We start from the raw sequence: 17,057 nt of genomic DNA, 5'->3' as shown, positions 1-17,057 counted from the left end.
TCACTGAAACATCTACTTTTGTACATATTTTATTGCTTCAATACTGGAAATTGGAACATCTCAACATAAACCACGAGTGTTGTACTTCTAATTGCAAATTTATTTTTATCAGATTTATACAATTTGGATTACAATTGTGGATTGTGTTGTGGATTGTATTTTGGATACAATACCACAAGTAAACTCAAGTGTAAAGATTAGCAAGGAATAATTTCAAATTCTGCAACAGGTAGGGAGTGTTTCCCTTTTACAGAGGTCAATCTGTAACCAAGTGAGACACAAACAGGACATCATGCACAATGAACTCATTGAGCATTTCTTCACAGAGAAAAAAAAAAGCTAAGGATATTTTATAACGATCGGGTTCTCACATGAACTATCACAAGCGTGCCACTCTTCATCTTCAAACACATGGTTCCTCATACGCCCCCGGAAAGATAAATGATCCCATTACAAGTTACCCTGTGTCATAACTAATCTAGAAAAAGGAACATGTTTACAGTAAGTTAATCTAAACCAATTTCTACTAAAGATACCGTATCTTTCAAACTGAAGAATGCAGGCTCCTTTCCCGGATCGGTGTTAATTATCCACGTGGTATTTCAAGAATTCTTTTTAAACTTCTGAGACACTGGGCAGAGGGTGATTAAAGCTGTACTCAACTAAAAACTGGAACCAGAAAACTATTTATTATTTCCATCTTTTAGGACAATACTCAAGAGAGAGTCCAAGGCACTAACAATTATGCCTGGCTCAACAGCACATGAATTAAGGCACCTCTGCTTAGAGCAAGACAATGTCTGCTCACTTCCATCATATATTAAAGGCCTTAAAGGGAAAATTTTTATAACTACTCAAATGCCTTCCCATTAATGTGGGTGGTCACTTTAGGAGCTAAGCCACGCTGCAAGGCAGAGGGGCTTCAACTGATCGCTTAGGAATCTGGGACCAATGAATTAATAAAATCCTGAAAAAAATAAATGACAAAAGGCCAAAGCTGCTGTTGCTTTTTTTTTTTTGGGGGGTGGGGGGTGTGCAAAAAAAAAAAAGCAGAGTTAAACCTGAGGCTAAGTGTCAAGGAAGTCTGCAGTACCACAATACTGAGCAACGTTACCCTTCGTAGTTTTACTTTGTTTTTAAATAAGACATCTGGTCTCCACAGCCAGGATCTTTTGTTTTAATGCGAACTCATAAATTCATTACAAAGTGGGAATTGAAGGTCAATATAGTTTAAAGAAACAATAACATGTCGTATCTGCAATTAGGTAAGAAATTCTGACGGCACTTCAAAAAGCAGAGGAGCAGCAGGCCAGATGTGAGGTACAAGGAGGCACCTCTTCCCACCTATGTGCCACAGCCCTGAACCTCCCAAACCAAGCGCTTACACCCGCTCTCCCAAAACCAAAGGGGTCACACAGAAGGAGAGTCCAGCCTGTGTCTCCAGCATCCTGGGGAACAGCTTTTGCCACTGTACAAGCAAACTGACTACCGCAGAAGTTTGAAGCAGAGCGAAAACTGCCTTTCCATTTCCCCTTGGTCTACTCAAAAAACAAAAGACTTGAGGTTTCCATTGCACCTGAGACCAGCACAGCTGCACAGATGTGCAAGAAGGCCTGCCTCTAAGGTTATCTGCCAAATAAAGCCCTTCTGAGAAAACAGGCAGAGGACCACCACCACAGTACCTGGACCCAAACCAATCTGCCAGGATGCTCAGCTCCTCCAAAGCTGAGGCTGGTCTCAGCCGCAGGCACTTCTGAAGGTCAGAAAAGTGGTGGCACCGCACGGTCACTAGTGACTGCAGTGACTGCTCGGTGGGTGCTCTGCAGGGCCATGCTGAAGGGCACTTGGTGGCTATGCTCACCTGTATCACACTAAAATCACCGTTTTAAATACTCATACCTTTTTTTTTCCAATCAGACTAGGTTATTTTTGTAAGACAAACCAACAAAGTTGAGGGATTTATGATTACAGCCACAGCCCACCATCCTGCCAGGCTCCTGCTCCAGGACAAAGCCATGAAGCGTAAAGCATGCCTCTGAATTCATCCTCAGGAGCTCAATGCTGCTTTTCAGTGCTGCTCACTACTTCTCCTCCTCCATCAGAAAGCTGGAGGCTGAAAGGAAAACAAGCCCAGGAAGCAAAAGCAGCAGTCTGACAAAGGGAATACTTTACCCGAAAGGAGAAAGCTCTTCCCGGGAAGTGGAAGGAGCTAACAGCACAGGTTGCTTCCCAGAGGATGCAGTTTCGCAGCAAGAGTTAATAGCGACAAGAGGCACTCTAAGCTGTTTAGGCATGCAAACTGGGAGAAAAGAACAAATCAAACAATTCAGCTGATCATAAAAATAAAGTTGGGGTTTTTTTTAAGACAGCAAAATTGAACTAAAAAGCTTTAATAAAGCAGAATTCATCTCTGCTCTTTGAGGCACAGAAGCACTCCATACCCTGAATCCTAATTATACTTCTTTACATAGTTTCCGCCGTCTTGCAATGATTCGCAAACAATTAGTCTCACAATAGCCATGGCAAGCAGTAATGGGGCAGCTGAACAAGCAGCCCACCACCAGGCAGCAGAGACAGGAAGGGTATATGGATTTCCCTGTTCCCCAGCCGCAGCAGAAAGATGATCAACCAGGATAACAGCCTGCCAAAAAGGCACTCCCAGGATGGCACCAAATAGCAGGGGTTGCTTGCCGGGCTCTGTGAGGCATCTCAGAAGCAGCCCTAGGAGCAATGTTCTTGCTGAGAGAGGGATGGGGGGTTATGAAGCTAGCTCCCACCTGACCTCAACCACCCCACCATGTAAGAGCCCTAACTGTTGACCACAACCCTGGCGCTGGCCCAAGGCAAGACCTGGAGCTGAGGTGTACTGAGGACCACCACCGGTCTTCATCCTCACCTCCTACAGCCCAGCAAGAGAGTTGCTGCTCATCCCACAGGCACCAGGAATTGTAGGCTAGGGTGAAGACTTTCAAGATGCACCAAGGTAGGATACAGCCCAGGACAGCGATCGTGAAGCTACTGCTGGACAGTGGTGGCCCCCAGCATAAATGTTTAGGGACATCTCTAGGTCTTTCATACCAGCTTGATTTCATCTGATTTCTCTAGCAGTTAACAACTCAAATGTTTAACAGGTTGTTACTTTCACTCAGGCCTCCCTAAAATCCACATTTTTGCTGGGTAAGAGCACCGTCAGTTATGCAAGGCCACTAACAACAGCGGCTCAACACCTTGCCTTTACACTGGCCACCGTCTTTGCCGAATTCTGCAAAACTATATAAATAGGTTTTGATACAATACAGTGCCCATGAGAGAGTATTTCTTATTAGGCTTCCCCCACAAAAAAAAGAAAGTTGCAGAACTTATTTGGGCAAGTACATAAGAAAAAGGACGAAGGAGGACTCCTCTGATGGCTGTAGGAAGCCTGTGTTTCCTTTGTAATGATAAGGGCTCACCACACTTGAAGATAAACACAGACAACATTAGATTTCAGCGCAAAGACCTAATGCTCCAAGCATTTATCCACCCAGGGAAATACCAACATTCAAGCCCTTACGTTACTTCCAACATGGGCTTTGCCAGATCAAACACTGCCACTACGTAAATTGGGTTTTGTTGGTTTTTTTTTTTTTTCAATCTGGCCTGTAGAAACAAATTGTTTAATTGTTATTCCTTAGTCCAGGTGCTCTGGGGAGGCTGGACATGAGAAACAAAGGGAGTCTGGGCATTTCAGTGTGAAGGTTGGTGTCCCATGGTTCCCCTGAGTCCCTTATCCCTGGATGCGATGCTGAGATCTTGCTCTGGAATCAGACCACTGCATGAGGAGACCACACCAGGGAAAGAGAAGCAAGCTGAACCACACACCCACTCTCCCAGGATGGCAGAAACAGCACCGCAGCCCTGGGACACTGGTTATTTCCCCTCACCTGCACTTCCCTTCAGGCTATTTCCCCAGGCAGGCATGCTCCCACAGGCAGGGCTCTTGCAGCTGTTTATCTCAGCCCTCTGCTATCAGCCCTGGTCAGGCTGAGCCTATTTTTATAGCCCCGAAGGTTGCAGAGCCAAATGCTTCGATCTCACATTACAAGTGAAAGTAACGTGAAACTGTTTTCCACCTGGAAATGGACAAGAATGTGGACACACAAGCTACTGCTGCAGTCCTGTAAATTACCCAGACATGTGGTGCTACTTGTGGCAGTATAAAAAAAGTCTCCCTTGTTTTCGGTGGATGCTGTAAACAATGCTGAAGAGACCGATCTAGCATCATGTAAACCATGCCACCACAGACATGCTCAACTATTTTATAAGATGTATTTTCCTACAACGGTGGTGAGACACTGGAGCAGGTTGCTCAGATGTGGATGCCCCATCCCTGGGAGTGTTCAAGGTCAGGCTGGATGGGGCTCTGAGCAACCTGATCTACTGAAAGATGTCCCTGCCCATGGCAGAGGGCTTGGACTAGATGATCTTTGAAGGTCCCTTCCAACCCAAACCACTCTGATTTTTCTGCCTTTTTCTATTCCACAATAGGAAAATAAAGCGCCATCATACCTATTCACTGGATTAGTGTTACACAAGCTGGCGGTCACTCTCTAAGGAGACACAACCCAGCCTGACATCTCCATGCACAGGTACATCCTCACCTTTAATATTAGTATTTAACACAATATTAGCAATTCAACACAGCACCTGCATTTTGCCTTACCCATCTCATCTGTGCCTTAGGAGCAGGAAACCCATCCCAGAAAGGCAAGCAGAGGGAGCCAGAGCAGCACGCACAGTTCAGGAGGCTTGGGGGTCAGGAATAAGACCAGCTGTTCTCAGGGTACCCAGCCCCCTGCACTTGAAGACAGGGAGCAGAATGAAGACCCATAATCCAAAGGGAAATGTTAGCAACCTGCTATCCAACTTGGACACACATAAGTCTATGGGGTTGGATGAGATCCACCCAAGCATAGTGAAGGAGCTGGCAGAAGTGCTCACCAAACCACTTTCAATCATTAATCGGCAGCCCTGGCTAACCAGGGAGGTCCCAGTTCACTGGAAGTTAGCCAATGTGACACTCATCTACAAGAAGGGCCGGAAAGAGGATCTGGGGAACTACAGGCCTGTCAGTCTGACCTTGGTGCTGGGCAAGGTTAAGGAGCAGATCAACTTGAGTGCCATCATGTGGCATGTACAGGGCAACTAGGTGATCAGGCCCAGTCCCCATGGGTTTATGAAGGCAGATCCTGCTTGACTAACCTGATGATCTAGGACAAGGTGACCTGCTTAGTGGACAAGGGAAAGGCTGTAGATGTTGTCTACCTAGGCTTTAGTAAAGCCTTTGACACTGTTTCCCACAGCATTCTCCTGGAAAAAATGGCTGCTCATGGCTTAAGGTGTACTCTTCACCGGGCAGCCAGGCCCAAAGAGTTGTGATGAATGGCGTTCAATCCAGTTGGCAGCTGGTCGCAAGTAGTGTTCCCCAGGGCTTATAATTGGGGCCAGGCTTGTTTAGTCTTGTTTAGTATCTTTATCAGTGATCTGGATGAGGGGATTGAGTGCATCCTCATTCAGTTTGCAGATAACACCAAGTTGGGCAGGAGAGTCAATCTGCTTGAGGATAGGAAGGCACTGCAGAGGGGTCTGGACAGGCTGGATCGATGGGCCAAGGCCAGCTGTATGAGGTTTAATAAGGCCACATGCCAGGTCCTGCACTTGGGTCACAACAACCCCATGCAATGCTACAGGCTTGGGGAAATGTGGCTGGAAAGCTGCATGACAGAGAAGGACCTGGGGGTGCTGGTTGACAGCCGGCTGAACGTGAGCCAGCAGTGTGCCCAGGTGGCCAAGAAGGCCAACGGCATCCTGGCTTGTATCAGAAATAGTGTGGCCAGCAGGACTAAGGAAGTGACTGTCCCCCTGTACTCATAGAATCATTAAGGTTGGAAGAGACCTCTAAGATCATCAAGTCCAACCATTAACCCAACACCCCCATGCCTGCTAAACCATGTCCTGAAGTGCCACATCCACAAGTTTTTTTTAATATCTCCACGGATGGAGACTCCACCACCTCTCTGGGCAGCCTGTTCCAATGTCTGACCACTCTTTCAGTAAAGACATTTTTCCTAATATCCAACCTAAACCTCCCCCGACGCAGCTCAAGGTCATTTCCTCTCGTCCTATCGCTAGTAACTTGGGAAAAGTGACCAACACCCACCTCACTACAACCTCCTTTCAGGTAGTTGTAGAGAGCGATAAGGTCTCCCCTCAGCCTCCTCTTCTTCTGCTTGGCACTGGTGAGGCGACACCTCAAATACTGTGTTCAGTTTCCAACCCCTCACTACAAGAAAGGCATTGAGGTGCTGGAGCGCATCCAAAGGGCAACAAAGCTGGTGAAGGGTCTAGAGCACAAGTGTTAGGAGGAGCGACTGAGGGAACTGGGGTTGTTTAGTCTGGAGAAAAGGACACTGAGGGGAGACCTTATTGCGCTCTACAACTACCTGAAAGGACGTTGTAGCGAGGTGGGTGTTACTCCTCCCAAGTAACAAGCAAAACGACACGAGGAAACGGGCTCAAGTTGTGCCAGGATAGGTTTAGATTGGATATTACAAAAAGAATTCTTCACCAAAATGGTTTTCAAGCATTCCAACAGGCTGCCCAAGGAAATGGTTGAGTCACCATCCCTGGAGGTATTTGAAAGACCTGTAGATGGGGTGCTTACAGACACAGTTTAGTGGTGGACTTAGTAGTGTTAGTTTAACAGTTGGAAATTATGATCTTAAAAGGTCTTTTCCAACCTAAATGATTCTATGATTCTGTAAGTCGCAGTGCTTGGCTTTGCAGGTAGGAGCCCAGCCCTCCCGTTGCTATCCCTCCTTCCAGCTCATATGTCCCGGCCAAATGCTCTGACAGAGGAGGGATGCTCTCTCAGAAAAGAGCTTACAAACATGCCTTCTCCTTAAAAAAATGTGACAGTAAAGTAAAGAGGGAAAAAAAAATAGAAGGGGAAAAAAACCTGCCGATCTGAATTCCAGCTGTGGGCAAGGCTAGACAACATTTTGACAAGAATCCAAGCTTTCAGTAAAGTATTTGGATTTCCCCCTCTCCTTGTGCAAGGCTTCAGAGAGAAAGCTCTTCCTTAAAAAAACAAAACCATTAATACAGACAGTGAGCACTACCAATATCCTTTATTAACATAATTATTGTGGCGCCTTCCTCTCTTCAATCTGCTGCACTTAAAATGAAAGTACTCATTGCTGGCTTTTGGGGGGTTTTTTTTTGAGGTTTGGGGGTTGGGGTTTTTTTTGGGGGGGGGGGGGGTGTTTTTTGTTTGTTTTGTGTTTTTTAATTAGGGCTCAGATTCAGCCTTTATCTATTGGTAACTTGTTTTGGAATCTCGGACATATTTTAAGACAAAAAGGCAGGCTTTCTCAAACACTCTATTGGGACAGAACTTTTAATATGCTACTCATTTTGCCTTTCTTCCCTCCAAAAGGTGAAAAAGTTTATGGGGATATCCATTTGCATTCTCTACTAAAATTCCAAGCCTTCACCGTATTTTTGACCTTCTCCTGCCACAATGTAATGAACAGGTGCAATCTAGATGGACTCCCTATCCGAATCACAGAAACACTCAACCTCTGTGGTCCTTTCTTATTTACCCAGACTTTAGGAGATGCACAGGGCTACTGAAAGCTGATTTATTTATAATGATTACAGTACTGTTTGGACTGGAGAGTATGAAAGAACAGCAAAAGATCTTTTGTGTTCTTAATTTCCATAAAAAGGGCATGGAGCTTGTCAACAGCCATTTTTCTGTACACATCAAAAAATGAAAATCCTTATTTTCCCTTTGCCTGGCAGTGAGCTCTTATCATGTAACTAGTCACATCTCCACTCACAACCAAGAGATGCTCTATAGATCAGTCTGAAAGCTATCACCTTGCAACAATTTTATTTTAAAGAAAAAAAAATAAAATCCTATGACAGGAGTTTTCTTCAATTGCAGGCATACAGCTCAAGGAAGTGTATTTACTGTGCTTACCACATTTTTTTTATTATTAGAGGAATAACATGGTTCAGTTTCATATACTGAAGATGCTTCTTTTTTGCAAATGTATTACCTTATATTTAAAGTTATGAACCATACAGGTTTACATGAGCTGAAGGAGAAATTAGTTTCTTTTCAAAACGTTCATCCTCTGCGAGTTGCAAATAATATAAGACCACATCCAGCTTGGAAACTGCCCTGAGCTGAAAATGGAGGCTGGAAGAATAGTAAGGGGAAATACCATAACTAAATTAAAAACACAGGTAAACAGGAACAAAACATAATCTTTTATTGATCTACTTCAAGCAAGAAGTGGAAGCAGCTCTGTACCTCAAAAAGTAAAGACAAAATGCTGCTTGAAAAAGAGTTTGTTTTAAAGTTCTATTTAACCTTATTTAGAAAATGGAAAATTCACATGTATTTAAAAGAATCCTAAGTGGGTTTTTATATACTAAGAGTGTGCAGTGTGAAGTACTGTGTAAACACCAACTGCAAAGCTAGCTGCTTGAGAAGAGTAAAAACCTACTCTCAGTCCAGTGCCCATGAGGAAATCATTCCCAACACCTCCCAGAACAAGCAGTTTTGCTGTCAAAATGCACAGAACTAATCTAATCAAACAGGAAGATGAATGAAGCTTTCAACATCCCCTAATAAAAATGAAAGTAGTGATTCACTTACAGACTAAACCATTTTGCACTATTCTGCCGTAAGGGATTTGGCAGTATTTCTGACTACTGATGGCACCTTAAGCTTATCATTAATATGTAACCTCAGAACCAAAGATGCCGGCAAGTACCAAATCCAACCAACTTTGACCTATAATCATGGCTACATTACAAATCTTTTTGTAGGGATAACTAAAGAGGTCTCCAGTTAGGGGGCAAAAAAAAAAAACAAACCCAAAAGAACAGGAATTGCTGAGCTAAATAAAATTTTTTAAAAATCTATAACTTAAAATTAGTTTTAAAATTAGTTATTAGTTAAATAATTTTAATTCCATTTCTGTAAATTATTTCCAAAATATTACCAATTTCCTTCTTAAGTCTCTGATTTAACAGAGCTCTGAAGCAGAGATCCAGTTAAAGTGGCAGTTCAAACATTCACTTGAAAAGCATGGCCCTCAGGAAGACAGAAACCAGAATGACACTGGTCAGGTAATGAAGAGTTAAACACAGCCTCCATCATTTTTATTGTACCGACTGCTTGCAAGCCCAGCGTGCTTTCAGTAACTGCCCTAGGACGCAAATTAAATAACAGCAGTAAATATAGTCTCTCACAAACATCTGCTCAGAGTCTGACTGAAACACAGTACTCAAAGAAACGTAGAGAAGAAAAGCACTTTTGTGTGAGAGATCTTTAGTCCATGCTTCAAGAATTAAATCCACACAAAATACACCCTCCAGCTGTGCTAACTTACTGTTATGTAACGGATAAAATGCCCTGGTAAGGAGAGAGAAGAAAAAAAGAAGAAAAAAAAAAAACAACAACACACAAATATGGGAATAGGGCCATAAAACAGATGTCTTCACATAGGCTCAGTGCAAATACCACGTTGTAGTAACACACAGAGGGGCAGCTCAGGCACCGCACCCTTCCACCCTGTTTAAAGCAGATTATGTCACGGGTGGTCCGCTGCCCCATCTGCTGTCTTTACTTATGAAATCTAGTCTTCTGGGGGTTTTGTTCCACTGATCCCACATAGACCTAAGCCTGAGGATACGCAGCCTCTTCCTCCTCCTCACTAGAGCAGCTTTGAGATTCTCTTTTGCCACGGCACCTGTTTTCGCATACAGGATCTTCACGTCTTTGAAACTTCTACCTTTTCATCCAACGTAACCACAATTGGCCAGGGCTCAATTTACTAAAGGGAAAAATAAACAGATGCAGATATTGTTCTTGCTTAAGCTCTGCTTCCCAGTAAAACAAACAAAATCTTCTAACTTATGGCTCTACAGTTTGGTACACCTTACTCTGAAATATGGTAGTGCTTAACTGCCCTTTGTATCTGTCGGTTTGGAAAAGGTGGGTACTAATAAAGAGTCTCTATAGTCATGTAAAGCAAGAATTAGGAGGCAAGCTTTGCACCGAAAGCAGAGCAACCAGCAAAGCCCAACTGTTTCTCAGTACAGGTCTCCATTTTGCTTATCCCAAGTGAAAATTGAAAAAAAATTAAGCTATCCATCTAACTCCAGCTATGCTCAATGCTCCACCACGCTTGCTGTTTGTTTATAGGACTTTCTCAGCCCTTTTAAATACCAACATTTCCAAATGGTTTAAGAGACTGTCAGAATTTACAGTTCCCTTGGAAAACATTGTCTGAGACAGGAGCGGCTTTCCTTTGCCAGCCAAGAGAGATTCATGCAAGCCCGTGCACCGTAGATTCAGCAAAATGATTCACCTAAAACTTAACCAGAGAAAAGAACAGCCTGTTTGGTACAAGCTTGCAAATTTCTGCCGCACAAAGGTCAGGCGCGAGGAGTTAACATTTGTGGACCTGGACCTCATGGTTGTCCTGGACCTAAATCAAGCAGCTGTAAACAGCTATTTTTAACTCTGAAAATTAATCCACATCGTCCTTACAATCACAAAAGAGTGGCCTCTGACTCCCACATAGGGGGCAGGGGAAAATATGAAGGTAGACGGCTGTTAAACTTGATGGCAAAACTTCCATTACCCTTATCACAGCTAGCATTTCATTAGTAATACCTTGATAACATGGGATCCACCCAGCCACAATTAAGTTTTGTGCTCCTTTATGACTTCACAGCCAGGACAAGCTCTGATTTAAAAAAAAAAATAAATAAATACTGCAGAAAACAGTATTATCAACTGGCAAGTGTCAATGGTTCAGGAGCAAAAGGTTTTAATAAAATAAACATCAAACCTGATAACGTAGCTTCTTCAACTGCCTAGAAGATATTGCTTTTGAAAATACCTGACTATTCTTTCAAATATACAAATCACCATTAAAAATTATGATTTTTAAAAGTTAAAAAACAGCCTCGTCTGCTTTTAAGTAAGAATTACAGTGATAAACCATGTCATTTCTCCAAAGTACTGTTTGTTTGAATCCAGTTGCTGATGCCTTTGGACCAAGTGTTTGGCCCAAATCCCTTACTCGGTTGACTCCACAACGTCAACACAGCATAACGCAACGTTGCTCGCCGGAGTTATTCGCAGACCCATACCGCTGCGAGGGCAGAGCGCAATTCCTTGTTCTTCATATATATCCTTCACTACACGTACCTCGGGTGCCACATGGATGCAACGCGTCTTACCTACAGCCACATGAGACGCAGTATAAGGCAAAAGTGAGGCAGAATCCACTTTTCCACGACACTGAAGTAACACACCCTTCCCCATAACCTACACATCAGCCAAAAGTCAGGAATCCTATACGCGTTTCTGTAACTCCAATTATACAAATGGGGGGGTGGGGGAGCCCTAGCCCAGGCGGTGGCCGGTCTGTGGAGGACACGGGGGGGGGGGGGGGGGGGGGCAATGGGGGGGGGGCACAGGCCAGCTGGGCTGCCCCCCGGCACCCCTTCACCTCCCACCCCCGGGCGCCTCCGCCTCCCTGCGCGGAGCGGGGCCGGCCCCAGCCCCAGCCCCACGGCGGCTCCCCACATCCGACGCCACCGACCCCGGGCACCGGCGCGGCTCCTCCGCACGGCGGCTTACGGGCTCCGGGCTCGCTCTTAGTCACGCTTAAGCTAAACCACCGGGAGGGGAGAGAAGAGAAATAAAAATAGAAGTGGCTTTAGCGGTGCTCCAGGCTACAAGAAGCACGGAGCTGCTCCCGAGGCAACTCGGGGGAAGCCGGGGCCGCCCCCACGGCGGGGGAGTCGCGATGCCGCGGGCCGAAGGCGCCCCCCGCCCGCGCCGTGCCCCGGCCCTCTCCGCTCCGCGCTATGCCCCGAGCTGAGCCCAGCCGAGCCGAGCGGAGCGGAGCCGAGCCCAGCGGCCCCGCCGCCGGCCGAACAAAGAGCCCGCTCCCGCCCCCCGCTGCCCGTCCCCCCGGCGCGGCCAAGTCCCCGCGGGGCAGAGGGGAGGCGTGCGGGGGACGAGGTACCCGCCGCCCGGCCCGGCCCCGCCGAGCCCCCCACCCCACCCCACCAGGTACCCGTGAAGCGACCGCCGCCGTCTCCGTGGCCCCGACGCCGCTGCAGGATGAAATAGCCGCTGCTCTTCTGCGTGACCCACAGCTTGAGAGCGTTTTTCAGGAGCACCTCCTCGGGCTTCAGCCACATCTTTCCCCGGCTCGGAGGGTCTCTGTTCCCCTCTCCCGCCGTCGCTCCGCTCCGCACCCCGGCGGCCCGGGTCACATCGCCCCCCGCGGGCTACGCGGCGCCGGCTCCGGCTCCCTCCGTGCGGGCCCGGCCGCCGGGGAGGGGCGGGCGGGAGGCGGAGCCCCGGTGGCGGCCGCCCTTTCCGCGGAGCCGGGGGCGTCGTGCGGGGGCGGCCCCCGCGATCCGCGCCGGGCCGCCGGCCTTGGCCGCGGGGACGAGACGGGACGACGCGACGCGACGCGACAGGACACTCCGGCCGGAGTGGGCCGGGGGGCCCGTTCTCCCTCCCTCTCGGAGGTTCTCCCACACTCCCCGGGGGTCTCCCCAAGCCCCACAGGCAGCACATGGGGGGTCCCATGGCCCCCCCCGTGCCCCTCTAGGGCGGGAAGCGCCCGGATCAGGCTCCCCAGATCCCCCCAGGCGGTGCAGGCACGCTCGGCGGGTGCCCCAAGGGTGCACACCCACGCACCCCCGTGGGTCTGTGGCTCACGGCCCCGCCGCGGGGAGCGGGAGGTACCGGGAAGGGGCTCCTTGACTTCGGCGGGGGGAGCTCCGCTTCCCTCTTCTAGATCACAGCTAAAAGCGTGAGCCCACAGCTACTTACTTGGATGTTTTAAATGCCAGTGCTTGAAACTTCATATCTCAACCGAAAAGTCATAATCCTAATTTTACAAGGTTTGGGTTGGTTTTCTTTCTTTTTTTCCTTTAAGAAATAATCAGGCAGTGCGTGCAGTTGAGCTGTCGGTAGGATCGTTTGTGAACCTGCACAAATGGTCACTCTTGCAGCACTTTGGGTTGGCAGTCCTCTGACACTGCATTTTACATTTTCGGTAACTCAGATTGCCGTTAAAACGTGACCAGCGTACTTTCAGTCACGTTCCGCTTCCAATTAACAGCAAATATTAAATAATTTCTTTATAACCACTGCAGCAGCAGGCAGCTAAACCTCACAGACTCTTCATTTGGATTAAAGACCCCAGTCGCTGTGGGTTAAATCACATCCTCATAATTTGGGCAAAGATCCCTCTTAGTAGAGAATTGTGATGATGGAGATGGACCTGAGCTTCGCTTTACCCAAAGCTATTGTTATGCGAGTTGTGAACTTCCCAGCTCTTTGGAAGGGACTGGTGCTGCAGTGTGCTACGTAGCACAGCCAGCAGTAATTATTAGCTGGGATTTGGAAGGTGACCATGTGGACTGGTTTTCAGCTGCCAGTGGGAACATTTAGCAGGCAAAATTCTATGCTCAGCAGCAATCTTGTCAACACTGTGCGATCCGTGTTCTTTACAATTTCAGTGTAAAGCGATGATTTCATTTCCATACATAGAATGCAAGCATACTACTTGTCTGATATAAAAATAAAAGCTGTTAAAGGGAGGAGATGATGGACAACCACATAACGATGTATTTAAAAATTCATGGCAGTGTAAGAAGGAGTTATTTAAAATGCTTTTTCAGGATAGGAATAGCTCAGAGGTTTCCCCTGCCCCCAAAACAATCCTGAAGACATGTAAGTCTTGAAAGTTCAAATGCTCGGTGGAGTGAGAGGGTGAACATTTCTTCCCTTTTCAGATATTTGAATATTAATTTCTGTTATTGTTTTTGGAGTGGTTTGTTTATATTCAACTTTGGTTTTCAGGCACGCTGATTTGAGAAGCAATTGCGGAGAGGACCAAGCAGATTGCTGACCTTTGAGGTGCTTTTGAGTTAACAAAAGAGTAAAGCAGTTTGTTTCGGGATCTGGTGTCACGCACACCTGCCTCTGTTAATTACATCTTGAAACACGTTTCTTGAACATGCTGAACCCCACCAAAAGTTCTCCTTCAAAGTCATGGGCTTTGTAACCACATCCACGCTGGCCCAACAGTCATTCAGTGAAAATGGTATCATTCGTGCTTTTTAAAATAAGCAGCTTTTCCAACACATGGAACCGGTGGAAGGTAATTAGCAAAGAGCCGCTGAGAAATGGCTTCAGATGGGGGAAAAGGGGGTGGGTGAGAAGAGGGAAAACTGATCCAGGGCAACAGAGTAGAACAAAGAACTTTGTAATATATATTGTAATAAACGCTTCACATCTACCGAAAGTAGGAGTGTACTTTCTCAACGTGGCGTTGTGCACGCCATTCCCTGACATCCCGAGGAGGCTGCAGAGAGGCGCTTGCTGCTAAGATGCCTGTGAACTTTAGGATACCACCAGCCTCACTCCTGCCCCCCAGGCATCTCCCTCCCCGTGGAAGTCAGCAGGACGCACAAACCCAACGGAGCCACTTCAGCATGAAGCATTTGGTGCGCACCACATCCCATATGCCGCCAGGCCAAGTATTTCGAACGGTCCCTGGCCTTGGCTGCGGCACGGCTGAGGACGCTTCACACACCCACTTCCTCTGGCTTTTCTGTACGGCTCCTAGCCTCAGACAGACAGGCAGCCACAAGCACGAGGAAGCAGTAACACAGCCGCTTCAGCACCGAAACAGGCGCTGATAACCTCAAGGTCAGAAAGGCTTGCAGAAAGAAGTTGAATGTGCTTATTGTATTATTTCATCCAAAACCAGCAAATAAAAAAGATCCCACGCATATATGCCTCATCACCAAACGGCGCAGCCTCTACCTGCCAGCCGTATAGTCTTTGGCAACAGCTAATGAAAGGTTTATGTTCATGGAGAAAGACCTGCAGTGATGTACTGGCTATTTCCACAGCCAGTTTGAACAGGATTTGGGTGATCTGAGGATCTTCTGGAATCTCCTGTGAGGCAACGGTTTTGTAACACTGGTGTATAGAGAGGTAAACAAAACCAGGGAGGACAGGAATCTAGTAGATTATTAGACAAAAACCAGGGCGCTGTGAGAAGTTATGCACCTTTTTATATGTTCTCAGATACAGTCTAGAAAAGATAGGACTATCTTACTCAATTGCCTGAAGGTACTTAAGGTTAGCAGGCAGGAGAAAAATAGCTTTAGAAAAAATGAAGATGTATTTGAAAGGAAAGAACTGAAAGAAAAAGAGGTTTCTGGCCTTATGCCACCCTTAACATGCGCTCTGAAATGACTGTTTGGGTTATTTATGTACCATTCCCAAATAGCACAAGGCAGGGAGTCTGCTGTTCAGAATACGTTAGAACATAGCATCCATTGTACCTGGAATAAACAGCAGTTTCGTGGAGAGTGTCATAAATTGCAGAGACCCTGAGCATCGTGAGATGGAGTACAAGCTGCACAGGGTGCAGGGGGGAGGCTTTTTTCACTGACTGCCCTCCCAGCCCTGGGAATGCCCTTTAACTTCACACAGCTTCATCTTTTTCACCCATCAAGGACATATGCAATTTTTATTCTGCATGTCACCAACATGCTTGGGGAAGACAGATTCCTCACATATATAAAACATACGATGCCTCCGTGGGCAGGAAACAGGCAGTCGTGGTGGTCTGGGCCTCCTGCCTGCCTGGCCCTCTGCGGAGGGCAGCGAACCCTCTGAGCCTACGTCAGCGGGGGCTGGTAATGCTGGAACATACTTAGGAGGGTGTGCAATGCTCTGGGATAGGCTCCGAGCCTTCCATAGCTGAAGCTGACACATGTATGGGCTGCCAGCAGAACAGCTTGTCCGTGCTCCCCCCCATCCAGACCTCCTGTAGTGAATTGCATTGACTAAACTAGTTGAAAACTAACTTTTATTTAGTTAAGTGTTTTGGATAGGTTAGTTCTTTAGTCATGTTGTGACTGCAGGAAAACTAAGGTGAAATTGCACGTGCTGGGCTGGGGGAAGAAAACAGACTGATCTTTCAGGCAGGAGACTGTAGGGAGATTGTTTGCATTTATCACGAAATGAGAGCCTAAAGATGGAGCTTAATTTATTTATACTTAGAACAGGAAATTAGATGGAATTTGGCTGGCGTTCTGCAGGTGCACTGTCCAATCATCTCCATGTTTCTAGTTCTGAGTCTTTATCTTGTGTCTTTATTAGTGTCTGAAAAAGCCCTAATCAGTGAGCTAATTCAATTCCCAAGACACAGCTGATGAAATTCCCAGATGATCCCCAGTTTGGATGTACTAGAGGCAGAAATGACTGCAGAGAAATAATGTGTAGGGTGCTAGGGAAATAATACACATTAATGAATATAACATTGGAAATTCAAACTGCTGGCTAACACATCTTGGGAAAAATAACTAAAATGTACTTATTCCAGGGGACAAAAAAAAAACCTCACAGAGATTAATCAACAGCTGCTGTTTTCAACCCTTTATTTTCTGCAGCCCCCAAAGTTTTCCACTACAGCTTCAGCCTCCCTTAGGCCAGTTGTCAGCAGGCATCAATGCATTTGAGGCATCAATGCATTTGCTTTTCTTAGTGGCACGTCCCCTTGAAGCCACCCGCCAATGTGGAGGTCCGCAGTTCTCTGGCTGAAAACCATGGATCACTCTGACAGCAGGGAAGGGATTTTTCTGAAGAACCGAAGCCTCAAGTCTTCAGATGCTCCATATTGATACGTGGCTGGATTTTGAAAAGACCTTCTCTCTCACCTACACCAAACTAAGGAGCAGCTGCAGTGTCACACTTGGTCAGCACCCAGCAGCAGCCTTAAGCCCTCAGCACACTGCTCCAGGCACAGGGTCACCCCTGAAGGGACCCTCAAAATCCAAAATCCCCCACTGCTAAGATTGCCAGGTTTTCCGTGTAACATAGGATTGCATTTCCTGCACTGTGGAGACAAATCCACATCACAGACCAGGCAGATAACAGT

At 46.7% G+C, this 17,057-nt stretch overlaps 1 protein-coding gene across 2 annotated transcripts in view; it reads right to left on the bottom strand.

The window, feature by feature from the left end:
• The window catches only part of TBC1D8 (TBC1 domain family member 8), a 53,880-nt gene extending 41,472 nt beyond the window's left edge, over positions 1-12,408 (bottom strand). For both annotated transcript variants that reach the window (XM_075092702.1, XM_075092709.1), the window contains exon 1: positions 12,156-12,408. In XM_075092702.1, coding sequence (XP_074948803.1) covers positions 12,156-12,282 — 127 coding nt within the window. In that variant the 5' untranslated portion in view covers positions 12,283-12,408. The remainder of the gene's footprint in view (positions 1-12,155) is intronic.
• Between the last annotated feature and the right edge of the window lie 4,649 nt (positions 12,409-17,057).

This window comes from Phalacrocorax aristotelis, chromosome 1, assembly GCF_949628215.1.
Source record: "Phalacrocorax aristotelis chromosome 1, bGulAri2.1, whole genome shotgun sequence".
Lineage (NCBI taxonomy): Eukaryota > Metazoa > Chordata > Aves > Suliformes > Phalacrocoracidae > Phalacrocorax > Phalacrocorax aristotelis.
Note: the sequence above shows the minus strand (reverse complement) of the source record. Positions and strands in the feature narration are given on the sequence as shown.